The sequence below is a fragment of the Nuphar pumila genome, chromosome 3 (assembly GCF_984573655.1).
Source record: "Nuphar pumila chromosome 3, dmNupPumi1.hap1.1, whole genome shotgun sequence".
Classification (NCBI taxonomy): Eukaryota; Viridiplantae; Streptophyta; class Magnoliopsida; order Nymphaeales; family Nymphaeaceae; genus Nuphar; species Nuphar pumila.
In genome coordinates this window covers 16,627,397-16,641,699 of record NC_143251.1, presented here as the reverse complement: position 1 = coordinate 16,641,699, position 14,303 = coordinate 16,627,397, and the positions used below count along the sequence as shown (strand labels likewise).

Here is a 14,303-nt window from a genome sequence, read left to right as displayed (position 1 = left end):
CAAGGAAATTGGCAGATAAAAGATTAGAAGTGGGATCCATGAGTGAAGAATTCAAGAAAATAAAACAAGATCAAAGAGTGCAACAAAAATTCCATTATGTTGACATCAGATTGAACAATTTTTTTTTAAAACATCAGATCTGATAAAAAATAAACAACGATTCCTGAATCTAATTCATATATGATTGTCGTTCTGAATCAGTTCTCTTCAACAAAATATATAAATTTTAATTCAGATCTGATTGACGGCAGATTTTATCAACAACGGATGACGATCTTGAATTTTGATTCAGATCTGATTATCGTCAGATCTGGTCAACCACGAATGGTGATCTTGAAGAAGAAGGGAGAGGAAGAAAAGAGGAAAGAAGAAAGGGAGAAATAAGAAATAAGAAATAAGAGGAACTGACAGGGAGAAATAAAAAAAGAACAGATAAAGAAATCAAACCAATCGATCTAGTCACCTTTGACAAAACTGTGCAAAGCCAGGAGAGAGAGAGAGAGAGAGGTCGATCTTCTTATTTAGGTCTAATCTCCTATTTAAATAGAGATTAACCATAAAGGAAAAATTACAGTTAGGTCCCTTAATATTTCTAAAATATCAGAAGCACCCTTAAGCATGGATAAAACATTACTTAGTCGACTTATCTCAACACTCCCCCTCAAGATGGAGCATGGATATCAATCATGCTCAGCTTGCCACAACATTTTGAGAAACTAGGTCTGGCAAGAGGCTTTGTAAAAATATCTGCAGCTTGATCCTCAGAGATTACATGCTTGGTAGAGATATGCCCAGCTTGAACCATATCTCATATGTAGTGACAATAACTTCAATATCATTTGTCCTCATGAAATACCAGATTATTAGCTATATATGTGCTGCCTTGTTATCACACATCATTACCATAGGAGATAAAACCTTCACTTGAAGATCAGTCAGTATTGTTCAAACCCACATTAATTCAGTTGTGGTTTGGGCCATCGCTCTATATTTTGATTCCGCACTTGACCTAGCAACAACAGTTTGCTTCTTGCTTCTCCAAGAGATTAAGTTACCTCACACAAATACACAAAATCCCGAGGTAGATTTCCTATCCTCTACAGACCCAACATAATCAGCATCAGAATAAGCAACTACCTCCAGAGTGTCTCATTTCTTGAATAACAGCCCCTTTCTAGGAGAGGATTTTAAGTACCTACGTATCATCATTATAGCGTTCCAGTGTACCTCAGTTGGTTTGTCTATGAATTGGCTAACCTTGCTTACAGCCAGAGCAATATCAGGTCTAGTCACTGACACATATAGTAACTTTCCTACCAATGAGCAATAGCATTTGCTATCAACAGGTTTTGACCCTTCATCAAACAAATGAACTTTGTTGTCCATGAAAATATTTGTAGGTTTAGCTCCCAACATTCTTGTCTCTTTTAGTAAATCAAGAACATACTTCCGTTGTGACAAAACCACACCCTCACTGCCTTTGGCTACTTCTATTCCCAGAAAATATCTAAGAGAACCAAGGTCTTTTGTGACAAAATGTTTTTGAAGATGAGCCTTTGTAGCAGCAATATCATTCATGTTATCACCCATAAGGATGATGTCATCCACATATACCACCATAACTATTATGCCTGAGGTAGTTTTCTTAATAAATAATGTGTGATCTGACGTTGATCTATTAAAACCAAACTTTGACATCACCTCAAACAACTTTTGGAACCATGCCCGAGGACTTTGCTTTAGACCATATATCATCTTTTTTAATCGACACACTTTCTGACACTCCCCCTTAACCTCGAACGCAGGAGGTTGTTGCATATAGATTGTCTCAGACAAATCTCCATATAAAAAAGCATTTTTCACATCTAACTGACACAAACGCCATCCACGATGAACAACTACAGAAAGAACAAGACAAATGGTGCCCATTCGTGCTATAGGAGAAAATGTCCCGAAGAAATCAATACCATATGTCTTAATATAGCCTTTTGCCACTAACCTGACCTTATATCTTTCAATTGAGCCATCTGAGTTGTACTTGATGGTATATACCCATTTACATCCAACAATGTCCACATCCTCTGGGGGGTCAACGAGTGTTAAAATATACATGTAATCAATATATTTATATATATATAAATATATATATATATATATATAAATATATTCACCCATACCCGATAAGGGGTATTTCTGTAAAATTGCCCAATAGGGGCAGTATAGTCTTTTTCCTTTTTCTTTTCTTTTTCTTTTTTCTCCTTTTTCTTTATTTTTTTCTTTTTCTTTTTTGTGCATTAAATGCACCTTCATTGGGGGCCCCAACAAGGAGTCGTTGGGCCCCCAACGGTCACAAATGTGACCGTTGGGAGCCCAACGACACCTTGTTGGGTCTCCCAATGGTGCCTTTTCTCTCCTTTCTCTAAACCCTCTCTCACTCCTCTCTTGCCTATAAATAAGTGGGGTCTCCCCCTTTGTAATGTGTGGCTTCTTCAAGCCCTTTAGTGCATTTATAAGATTTTATGCTTTCTAGCCATTATTGGCTTTTGTGTATGTCCTCTTTTGGACTTGTTCTTTGATTTCTATGTGTGAATGTCCATTGTAGGACATACATTTCTTTTCCGCATATTTCTTTACATGGTATCAGAGCCAGGTTGTGCTCTTGATTCATATTGCTAGTTGTCTTGTTCTATCTCTCTTTGCTTGTCCTCCATTGTTGATTATATAATGGAAAGAGAACAAAAGATTGATCTCTCCTTCAAGCTCAATGGTACTAACTACATGATGTGGGCCGCCGCCATGGAGAACAACCTCAAAGGTAAAAAGCTTTGGGGATACGTTATGGGCACCATTAGGGAACCTCAACTTCAACTTACGAAAATAGATGGTGATCAAGAAAAAGCCCTAGAAGGAAATGCTCGCATGAAGGCTATTGAAGATCACCAATCCAAGGTTGAAGATTGGGAAAGTAAGCATGCAAAAATTCTTGCATGGTTCATGAACAACGTGGAGCTAAAGATTTGCGCCAACATTGCTAAATTCCGTCTAGCAAATGAAGCATGGTTCTTTATGAAAGGTATGTATACCCAAAAAGACCTTGCTCGTCAATTCTTTATCCAAGAAAAAATTTGTACCATTAAGCAAGGTGAAATGAGTGTAAGAGATTACTATAGCACTCTTGGCCCTTTGTGGGATGAGTTATCTCTTCTTGAACCTAAATGGGTATCAAGTGAAGATGTGGAAATGCGAAGAGAACAAATGGAGAAAGAACACTTTTTCCAATTTTTACATGGGCTTAGGCCCGAATATGAACAAGTGAGGTCCTCCCTCCTTCATAGATCCAAACCTCTTCCTTTGGAAGATGCAATAGCTGAAATATGCCAAGAGGAAACACGTCTTGGTATGATTAGAGGAGGAGATGAAGTTCTTGCCGTGACTAAACCCGGCAATCATATGAAAACCTACAAGCCTCCACACTTTGGGAGGCAAAATAACTATAATGGCAATTATAGGAAAGTCATTTGCCATCATTGCCAAGAACCGGGTCATATAAGACCTAATTGTCCAAAGATAAATGAACCTCCAAAAGGTAAAGTTGCTATTATTGAAGAAATCCCGCAAAAGAAGGAGGAACCAATGAAAGGGAAAGAGTCTTTCTCCCTTGCTCAACTATCCGAAGCACTTCAAATCCTACTCAAGTCACCATCAACTTCGGGAGCCGCCATTGCCTCTTCTTCTCCTCCAGGTACGCCTTCGTGGATTCTTGACTCTGGAGCATCTTTTCATATGACCCCTATTGAAAATGGACTATCCAATGTATGTAGCAACTCCAAAAATTCCTATGTTTCCACCGCCGATGGTACCTCTTTACAAGTTAAAAGTTTTGGAACCTTAGATTTTTCAAAAGATTTTTTTGTGCCAAATGTAAGAGTAGTACCTCAACTTAATTTAAATCTTTTATCTGTCTCTCAAATATGTGATCATGGATGTGAAATCTCCTTCTCAACCCAAGATTGCTCTATACAGGATCTCCAGTCCGGGAAGCGGATTGGGCAAGGCCATAGGAGGGGAGATCTCTACTACATGACCAATTTGAAACTTCCTACTAACTCATTTTGTAATCATGTCCAAGATAAAAATATAGAAACTTGGCATCAAAGACTTGGATATCCAAGCTTCTCAAAAATGTACTCCTTTCCTTTTGGAAAGAAATTTTGTAATGAAAAACATTTTGTTTGTAAGAGTTGTATTTTTGGAAAAATGAAATCCATCCCCTTTCCAAAGAGAACATTTGTGTCAAAAAGACCCTTTGAACTAGTTCATTCGGATGTTTGGGGTCCTTCTCCGGTCATATCAAAAGGAGGATACTCGTATTATGTTACTTTCATTGATGATTTCACTCGATATGTATGGATATATTTTCTCAATCTAAAATCCGAAGTCTTTAACTTTTTTAAAAAGTTTCATATGATTGTCAAAAATCAATTTTCAACTAATATCTCCATTCTTCGATCCGATTCCGGTGGAGAATATCTATCAAATGAATTTCAAGAATATTTGGAAACCAATGGAATTTGTCATCAAAGGTCATGTCCTAGGACTCCCCAACAAAACGGTCTAGCCGAAAGAAAGCATAGACATATCTTGGAAACCTCTAGGACTCTTCTCATTTCCAAAGAAATTCCAAAATGCTATTGGGCCGAAGCCGCCTTAACCTCTACTTATTTGATAAATAGGATGATATCCTCATCTCTACAAAATATATCTCCATATGAAAAACTTTTTGAAAGAACACCCGATTTTAATAGATTAAGAATTTTTGGGTGTAAGTGTTTTGTCCTTACACATAAAAGAGATAAGTTATCTCCCAAAGCTATCGAATGTGTGTTCTTAGGATACGGAGAAAATCAAAAGGGTTTTAGGTGCTTCGATCCCAAAAGCAACAAACTATATGTATCCAAAGATGTTACCTTTTTAGAAAATGAGAACGGTTTTGAGAAAAATAAAGATATTGATGAAAGCGAATATGCTTTCTTATTTGATCTTCTCTCTCAAGAAGATGTGACTCCCCACGTTGAGGATGTTTATAATGATTTAGAGGATACTCCTCTTAGTAATGTTGAAAATGGAAGTAATGATGTTGAAAATAGGTTAATTCAAACCTATGCTAGGCGTGGTCAATAAACTCCCATTAGTGCATTAGAAAAATATTCTCAAAGTTCCAACATAGAAGAAACCTCTTTAAGGAGATCTAGCCGGATCTCCAATCCACCAAATAGGTTTGTTTCCTATGAGTCCCTAACACCTAAATATAGGGCATGCCTAATTGCATTACACTCTTATCATGAACCATCACACTATAATGAAGCCAAAAATATTCCTCAATGGGTTGAAGCCATGAAACTAGAACTTAGTGCCCTTGAAAAGGCTAAAACTTGGGAAATATCTTCATTACCCACTGGAAAGAAGTCTATTGGATGTAGATGGGTCTTCAAAATTAAAACTAAAAGTGATGGGTCATTAGAACGTTATAAAGCTAGGTTGGTAGCCAAAGGGTATGCTCAAGAGTACGGAATAGATTATGAGGAAACCTTCGCTCCCGTAGCTAGAATGACTAGTGTTAGGACTCTTATTGCAGTTGCATCCGTTAAAAAATGGCCTATCTATCAATTGGATGTTAAGAACGCATTTCTTAATGGCGAATTAAGTGAAGAGGTCTATATGGATCCTCCACCGGGAGTATCTATTGGTGAAAACAAAATTCTTAAACTAAAAAAGGCACTATATGGGTTAAAACAAGCTCCGAAAGCTTGGCATGACAGATTTAGCAGTGTAATGACTAGTTTGAATTTTCGTTCATGTTATACTGACACTGCGTTGTTTGTGAAAAGTGCAGGATCTTCAGTAGTGATTCTACTACTATATGTTGATGATATGATCATCACTGGAAGTGATGAACAAGGAATCCATGATATTAAGAAAGTTTTAAAAGAAAATTTTGATATGTCTGACCTTGGTTTCTTAAGATATTTTTTAGGTATTGAAGTTGCCTACTCTCCCCGAGGGTATATTCTCTCTCAGATGAAACTTGCTGCTGACATTTGTTCCAAATCTGGCATTTCCGATGATAAGAAGGCAGACACCCCTGAGGTCATCAATGCAAAGTTAAGGTTGGAAGATGGAACACTTCTCGAGAATCCTACTCCCTACCGGCAACTTGTTGGGGCCCTGACCTACTTATCCATCTCTCGGCCAGACATAGCTCATGCAGTTCACTCAGTCAGTCAGTTTCAACATGCACCTACATCTGTGCACATGAGTGCAGTCTTAAGAATAGTCAGATACATTAAAAACACCATAACTAAGGGTGTTTTTCTTTCCTCTTCATCATCTCCTGATTTAATTGCTTATACTGATGCTGATTGGGGAGGAAACCCTAATGATAGAGTCTCAACTACCGGTTTTTGTGTTTTCCTAGGTGACTCTATGATCTCTTGGAGATGCAAGAAGCAGCAAAAGGTGTCATTATCCTCAACTGAAGCGGAATATCGTGCAATGGCCACTACAACCATGGAGCTTGTATGGCTTAGAAGTCTCCTCAATGATATGGGCGTAATCATCTCCACTCCTTCGAAGATGTGTTGTGATAACAAAAGTGCCATTTACATTGCAAGCAATCACACCTTCTATGAGCAGACTAAACACATAGTGATGGACTGCCACTATGTTCGAGATGAATACTTAAAAGGAACTATAGCACTGCCCTACGTCACATCCGAGTACCAGTTGGCGGACTTCTTCACTAAAGCTCTTGCTACTCCTCGCTTCATGTTTCTTCTCAACAAGCTTTCGGTTGTATCCCCGTAAAGCTTGAGGGGGGGTGTTAAAATATACATGTAATCAATATATTTATATATATATAAATATATATATATATATATAAATATATTCACCCATACCCGATAAGGGGTATTTCTGTAAAATCGCCCAATAGGAGCAGTATAGTCTTTTTCCTTTTTCTTTTCTTTTTCCTTTTTCTCCTTTTTCTTTATTTTTTTCTTTTTCTTTTTTGTGCATTAAATGCACCTTCATTGGGGGCCCCAACAAGGAGTCGTTGGGCCCCCAACGGTCACAAATGTGACCGTTGGGAGCCCAACGACACCTTGTTGGGTCTCCCAATGGTGCCTTTTCTCTCCTTTCTCTAAACCCTCTCTCACTCCTCTCTTGCCTATAAATAAGTGGGGTCTCCCCCTTTGTAATGTGTGGCTTCTTCAAGCCCTTTAGTGCATTTATAAGATTTTATGCTTTCTAGCCATTATTGGCTTTTGTGTATGTCCTCTTTTGGACTTGTTCTTTGATTTCTATGTGTGAATGTCCATTGTAGGACATACATTTCTTTTCCGCATATTTCTTTACAACGAGGTCCCATGTCTGTTGAGACAGTAAAGCATCCATTTCATCTTGCATAGCCTGCTTCCATTGGCTCTCGAGAACTGTCTTTTGATGACTCATAGGAATAGTTTCAGCCGTTAAGGTTGAAATAAAAGTTTTCATCTAATTTTCGAGTCTAGCATCAGACACAAATTTAGATATAGGGTATAATGTACACTGTCGTGTCCCTTTTCGCAGAGCGATTGGCTTGTCATCATCAACATGAATGTCATTGCTGTCAGGAGTACTTACCTCAGGAGAAGAAGTAGATGGAGGCACTAGAGGAGTTAGAGCTCTACGCACATACACCAATGGAGGATTGTGGAACCGTGAGGGAGGAGGAGTTGGATTCGATAATAAAGGCACTGATTCCAAAGGAAAAGGAGGAATAAGAAGTGGAAAAGAGTCATCTTAATCAGCTTGCAGCTGAGTACTAGCACTAGAATAGTATGGAAGGGACTCCAAAAAAGATACATCCGCACTGATATACTCCCGACGAGAGATTGGATCATAACATCGATATCCCTTTTGGTTTTTTGGATAGCCTACAAATATACACTTTCTGGCTTGAGATTCTAACTTATTACGGTCAGGTCCAAGTTTGTGCACAAAGCAAATACACCCAAATACCTTGGGTGAAAGAGGAAAAAGAGGTGCACTCGGATACAGGATTTGTAAAGGAATTTGGTCTTCCATAGATGATGAAGGCATGCAGTTGATCAAATAGCAGGCAATGGTAACTGCATCACCCCAATATGAAGCAGGAACTTTAGATTGAATCATAAGGGTGCGAGCTACGTCAAGGAGATGCTTATGTTTTCGTTCAGCCGCCCCCATTTTGTTAAGAAGTATAGGCACAAGAGGTTTGAGGTTGAATTCCATGATCCCGATAAAATTGCAATAGTGCAGTTGTTTTAAACTCAAGAGCATTATCAGTGCGAATAATCTTGACAACTGACTCAAACTGGGTTTTTATTTCAATGACCAAAGATTTTAGAATATTAGGAACTTCAGATCTTTCTTTTATTAAAAATACCCAAGACAACTTAGAAAAATCATCGACAATAACAAGATAATAATGACGTTGGGTCCTGGTAGGAATCTTACTAGGACTCCATACATCTGCATGAAGAAGTTCAAAGACCTTATGACTGGACTGACTCTGACTAGAAGGAAACGAACTCTGATGATGTTTGCCCAACTGACATGCTTCACACTGGAATGATGTAGTAGACGGAATTTGAGAAATGACACGACGAAGCTTCGACAATGAAGGATGACCGAGATGACGATGCCACTGAACAAGACTTGAGGAAGAATCAACTGCAGCATAAATGTTCTCCACAGGATGATGTAGATAGTAGACTCTGTTTTCTTCATAGCCTCCACCAATCTTCTTCCCCGTCAGCAAATCCTGAAAATGACAACACACAGGATCAAATTTCACCCTACAATTTAGATATTTTGTAATGCAACTCACTGAGAGTAAACTTTGAGGAAATGAAGGAGCATGAAGAACATTTTTCAATTGCAGGGAAGAAGTTATAGACATTTTCCTGACCGATAACCGGGGAGGAACTCCCATCAGCTAAAGAGACTTCCCGATGTGCAATAATAGCCTTTAAAGCTGAAAAATTTTGCGAGTTTCCACATAGATGTCTAGAAGCACCAGAGTCAATAATCCACTTACTTTCACGGGAAGAAAGATGGTCTCCGGTAGAGTAGGCCACACCAGCTACAGGAGAAGACGAACCTAAAGGACGATGAGAGATCAACTTCTCATATTATGCATGGCTAAGACTGATAGGTTCACTAAGGGAATTAGATTCATGCTCCACCTCTAGTTTTGTAGCATTAGCTTTTGGAACGTTTGGCTTCAATGGAGGAAATGCAGGTCGTCCATGTTTATCCCAACAACGATCTTATAAATGTCTAGATTTTTCACAATAGGTACATTGCAGTTTTCCTCTACCTCTCATAACTTTTCTACGACCTCTGCCTCTAACATTAGAAGTATTTCCTCGTCCATAACTAGAGGGGACAACTAAAGCAGATGACTGAGATGCAGGTTGAGATTGTGGAATAGAGATGGCCAGTCTACTCAATCGATTATATGCATCAGCAAGAGTAGGAACATCAGACCCGATCAATATTTGGACTTTAGCAACAGTGAACTCTGATGATAGACCTGTGAGGAACCGAGCAACCATAGTCTGCTCTTGATGATCCTTTTGTTTTGAGCAACACAAAGGTCTGTGAGCATTAAATGTCTCAAAGGCAACCTTAACAGAAGCATAATACTGGGCCAAGGTTTGATCACCCTGTTGTAGATTATATATCTCCTGTTCAACTTGGAGAATGCGACTCACATTTGTCTCTTGAGAATATGTTTCTCGAAGATTATCCCACATCTGTTTAGTTGTGTTATAATAAATAAGGCCATATGCAATATGAGGTTCAATGTTATTCATGATCCATGACATAACAATGTCATTATATTCTTCCCAAGTATTATATTTTCCAGTTTTGTCATTTGGCTCAAATTCCAGTAGAATATGCTTCCTACGATGCCCATGAAATGAAATAGGGATCTTCGAAACACGAGCTTAGATTCACAAGGGAAAGTGTCATGAATGACACTAAAGCATAACCCTTAAAAAGGGTATAACTGAAAACAAAATAAAAATAAAAAAGTATTCTTTATTGATATGAAAAACCAATTGCTTAAGAAGCATTGGAATTGAATACAAGAGGGGCTTCACCCCTTTATATACACAGCTGAAAGAGGAGGACTCAATAGAGCTGTTGCTGTTGGACCTTGTCCAACAACTCTATTGCTAGTCAAGTCTAGACAGGACTTGACTGGCAACAGTCATTCTAGTTCAAACTGAACTAGATGACATAAAGACAAAAAATAAAAATAAAGGAAAAAAGTTACAGAAAAGAAAGAAATGAAAAATATATTTATATATATAATAATATTATTATATATATATATGTACAGTTTTACATTTTAACAGTCCAAACACCAACATCATAAACATCCTGGACCACCTTGCATAGTTTGTTTCTCATTCAATTTAACGGAAGAACCATACGAGAAAGGGTTAGCAAAGGCTTTGTATTCTCCAATAGCTTCATTTTTGTAATCAGATTTTGGAGCGTCACCCATAGTAAAAAAATTCCAACAACTGTTACCAAACAAAAAGAAACTCAATAGCTATTACTGATGCACAATAAGCAGATCGATGACAGTAATCTGTCTCCACCATGACGTTCCAGATCCAAAAAAAAAAACTCCACACTATGCAGGTCTACACAAAAAAAAAATGTCTACTTCATGCTGCCAACAAAAAAAAATTATGATACCAGTGTCTATTCCACGCAGTCATTCCACCAAAAAAAATATAAACGCAGATAACAATGTCTGCTTCACGCTGCCAATAAACCTTTGAGATCTATATCAGATCTAACAAAAAAAATGATAACAGCGTCTGCTTCACGCTGCCAACGAAAATCTTAAGATCAGTCTGCTCCACGCAGTCATTCCACCAAAGCATAAACACAGATAACAGCGTCTGCTTCACGCTGCCAATAATCTTTGAGATCTGTATCAGATCTAAAAAAAGTGTTTGCTTCACACTGCCAACGAAACCCTTATTAAGATCAGCGTCTACTTCACGACGTCTGTACAACATCCATACCACTCACCAGATCGGAAACCCATGGATTCACCACGACTTGTAGATTTGATTACAGATCTGAGTCATGACATTTGTCAGACTACAGATTTGTTATCAGATCTGTACCAAAAGGAAAAGACTTACCCGATCTTCTGCAGACAATCTGCCTTCACACACAAAAAAAATTACCTTCACGCCCGATCTTCTACACACGATCTGCCTTCACGCAATCACACGATCCACCTTCACACGTTCCACCTTCACACGTTCCCAAGAACGTACTGCTTTGATACCATGTGCAAAGCCAGGAGAGAGAGAGAGAGAGAGAGAGAGAGAGAGAGAGAAGTCAATCTTCTTATTTAGGTCTAATCTCCTATTTAAATAGAGATTAACCACAAAGGAAAAATTACAGTTAGGTCCTTAATATTTCTAAAATATCAGAAGCACCCTTAAGCATGGATAAAACATTACTTAGTCGACTTATCTCAACAAATAGCGATCCCAATCAACTTTGCTCTGATACCATAACAAAAATATCAGATCATGAACAAGCCTCAATCATGTTACCCGAGAAAAGAAGAGAAGAGGAATTAGGGCTGCAGCGTTCCCATGTTGAATCCTTGCTTAACGTGGGTTTCATTAATCACAAATATTTATAATACAGTCAATTGTACATTAGGACAATAATGCCCTTAAACAAATAAAATATACAACCAAGAGAAAAGGATAATATGGTCCAGCACACAAAAAATTACAAATATCACGTTCCAACATCTCTCTCTCTCTCATTCTCTTGTGGCTGCAAGGTACAAATCCAGAGTTATATTTCTCTCATAGATCAAAGATATGTTGTAATTGTATAGCGATATCTGAAAATAACTCTTGTGAATGCCCCTAAGTGCTCATGGTATCATTATGAATACACAATCCAAAACTGTGAAAACCTAGAAATTTCCCTCTTGGTTCAACCATGTGCTGTAGTTTGCATCTCAAGGAGAATGGCAGAGGGTCAAACTAAGTATTGTGACCATAAGATGAAGCTTTCTTTTTTATACCCATATTAATATATGACATGTTAACTATTGGTGTAGTGTATCATCCAAAGTATGCCTGTTACGATGTTTAAATAACATGTTTGCATTAATCTAATTGAGTTTCCAGTCTCCCACATTCATCTATTGTTATATGATATTTATGAATTTATCTAGTCTCAATCATGATTAAAAAATGTTGCATAATTTTACTTCGCAAGTATTGGGTGAGATGAAGCTAGAAGGTTTCTAAAATTTCGTTTTACACATTCCTTTTATTTCCAAATCTGCTCTCTCTCTCTCTCTCTCTCTCTCTCTCTCTCTCTCTCTCTCTCTCTCCCTCCAAATATGGTGTCATCTGGGCTGGCTTCCTGTCATCAATCGAGATGCTTGCAGCACTGCAAAAGTTTTCAAAGCACTAACTGTTCTAGTCCTTTCATCTCTTGTCTGAGATGATTTTGCCTTTTTTCAAGAGTTATTTTAGTGTACTTTGGCTCATGTTCCAGTTTTTTTGATCTTTGATTTTGTAAAAATATATAGCTGTTGTGAAAAGCTCTTTTTTGGATTCTGTTTGTGGTTATATTAAATGATACTACTGGTTATTTACCCTTATGATATCTTTTGATATATGAGATCATTGATGTTAATGTATGTGAGTGAGATGTAATAGAAGTTTGGCCTTTAATAAGTCTCAAAACGGAAAGTGGGGTTTCATCCAGCAGTCAGGTATCATTAGAAACCTCAAACCATCATTTTGAGGCTCCATTTTGAACAGTAACTAGTTTTTTTTAATCACACTATTTTTTATAGAATCATGAGTAATCCTTTTAATCCTGTTCCATCAATTTAGGTACTGATTTAAGTTTGATTCACTCTCCTAGGATTGGTTTCTTGGATGTAACCTCACTCTTTGTTCTATTCATATTTTTCTGTCAGCTTTGTGTATAGAAAATGACCCGTTGTCTCCAACTCTCCATTTGAAATTAAAGTTTTCTTTCAAAGGAAAAAAAGGACACAAAAGAAAGATACCCATACCAGTTACCCTGGCATCTGGTATTGGTATTCATCATTTATTCAATAAGATTTGTAGTTTGTGTTATTACATTCTACTCCTGGTTCAGTAAACTAGTTCCTTCAGTGTTCTATATTGTTAGGATTGATATTTATCTGTGGTGAGAAATTTGATCATTGCAGTACTTTCTTAACCTTTATGGATGCAGAAAGGAGCAATGAAGGGAAAACTCTGAACTGTGATTAACTGGCCAGTGGCCACTGACTGGTGTTTCACAAATCCACCATAGTGTTAGTAGCAACTCTGTTATGGCCAATTTAATGACTATTTTCCTGTCAACTTTATGGATGCAGGTGCTGTGAGTGGAGCATTGGATGCAGGAAACTTGTTGAAACCAATGCTGGGCAGGGGGGAGCTTCGATGTATAGGAGCCACGACATTGAATGAATACAGGAAATACATGGAGAAAGATCCTGCTTTAGAACGCAGATTCCAACAGGTGTACTGTGGTCAGCCATCTGTTGAAGATACTATTTCCATTCTTAGAGGATTACGTGAACGCTATGAGTTGCATCATGGAGTTAGAATATCTGATAGTGCACTTGTTTCAGCTGCAATTCTTGCTGATCGCTATATTACAGAGCGGTTCCTGCCTGACAAAGGTAAAATAGGTCCATGAAAAGTTTCATCTTTTAAAGTTTGGTATTCTCTCCTAGTATTATAGTATCCTCAATAAATTATTTGCCAGGTTGGAAAATTTTTGTTCTGACCGCTGTATATCATGCACGCAGCTATTGATCTTGTTGATGAAGCTGCAGCAAAGCTGAAAATGGAGATCACATCTAAGCCTACTGAGTTGGATGAAATAGATAGAGCAGTAATGAAGTTGGAGATGGAAAAGTTATCCTTGAAAAATGACACAGATAAAGCTGCTAAAGCTCGTTTGAGCAAACTAGAAAGTGACCTTGGGGTGCTTAAACAGAAACAGAAGGAGCTAGCAGATCAGTGGGAACATGAAAAAGGCCTTATGACGCGAATCCGATCAATCAAAGAGGAGGTATGGTATTGATTAGTTGTTTTTCATTGTTACCCATTTCGTTATTGTATCTTTCACTTTTCTTGCCCCAGTAATCAGTATCTTATCTAATT

General features: G+C 37.9%; 1 protein-coding gene across 1 annotated transcript in view; it reads left to right on the top strand.

Moving 5' to 3' along the window:
* Positions 1-14,303, top strand: part of LOC149842134 (chaperone protein ClpB4, mitochondrial-like) — a 58,265-nt gene that overhangs the window by 41,982 nt on the left and 1,980 nt on the right. Inside the window, exons 7-8 of the mRNA XM_089998928.1 lie at positions 13,508-13,816; positions 13,946-14,211. Of these exons, the coding sequence (XP_089855054.1) occupies positions 13,508-13,816; positions 13,946-14,211 (575 nt within the window). The remainder of the gene's footprint in view (positions 1-13,507; positions 13,817-13,945; positions 14,212-14,303) is intronic.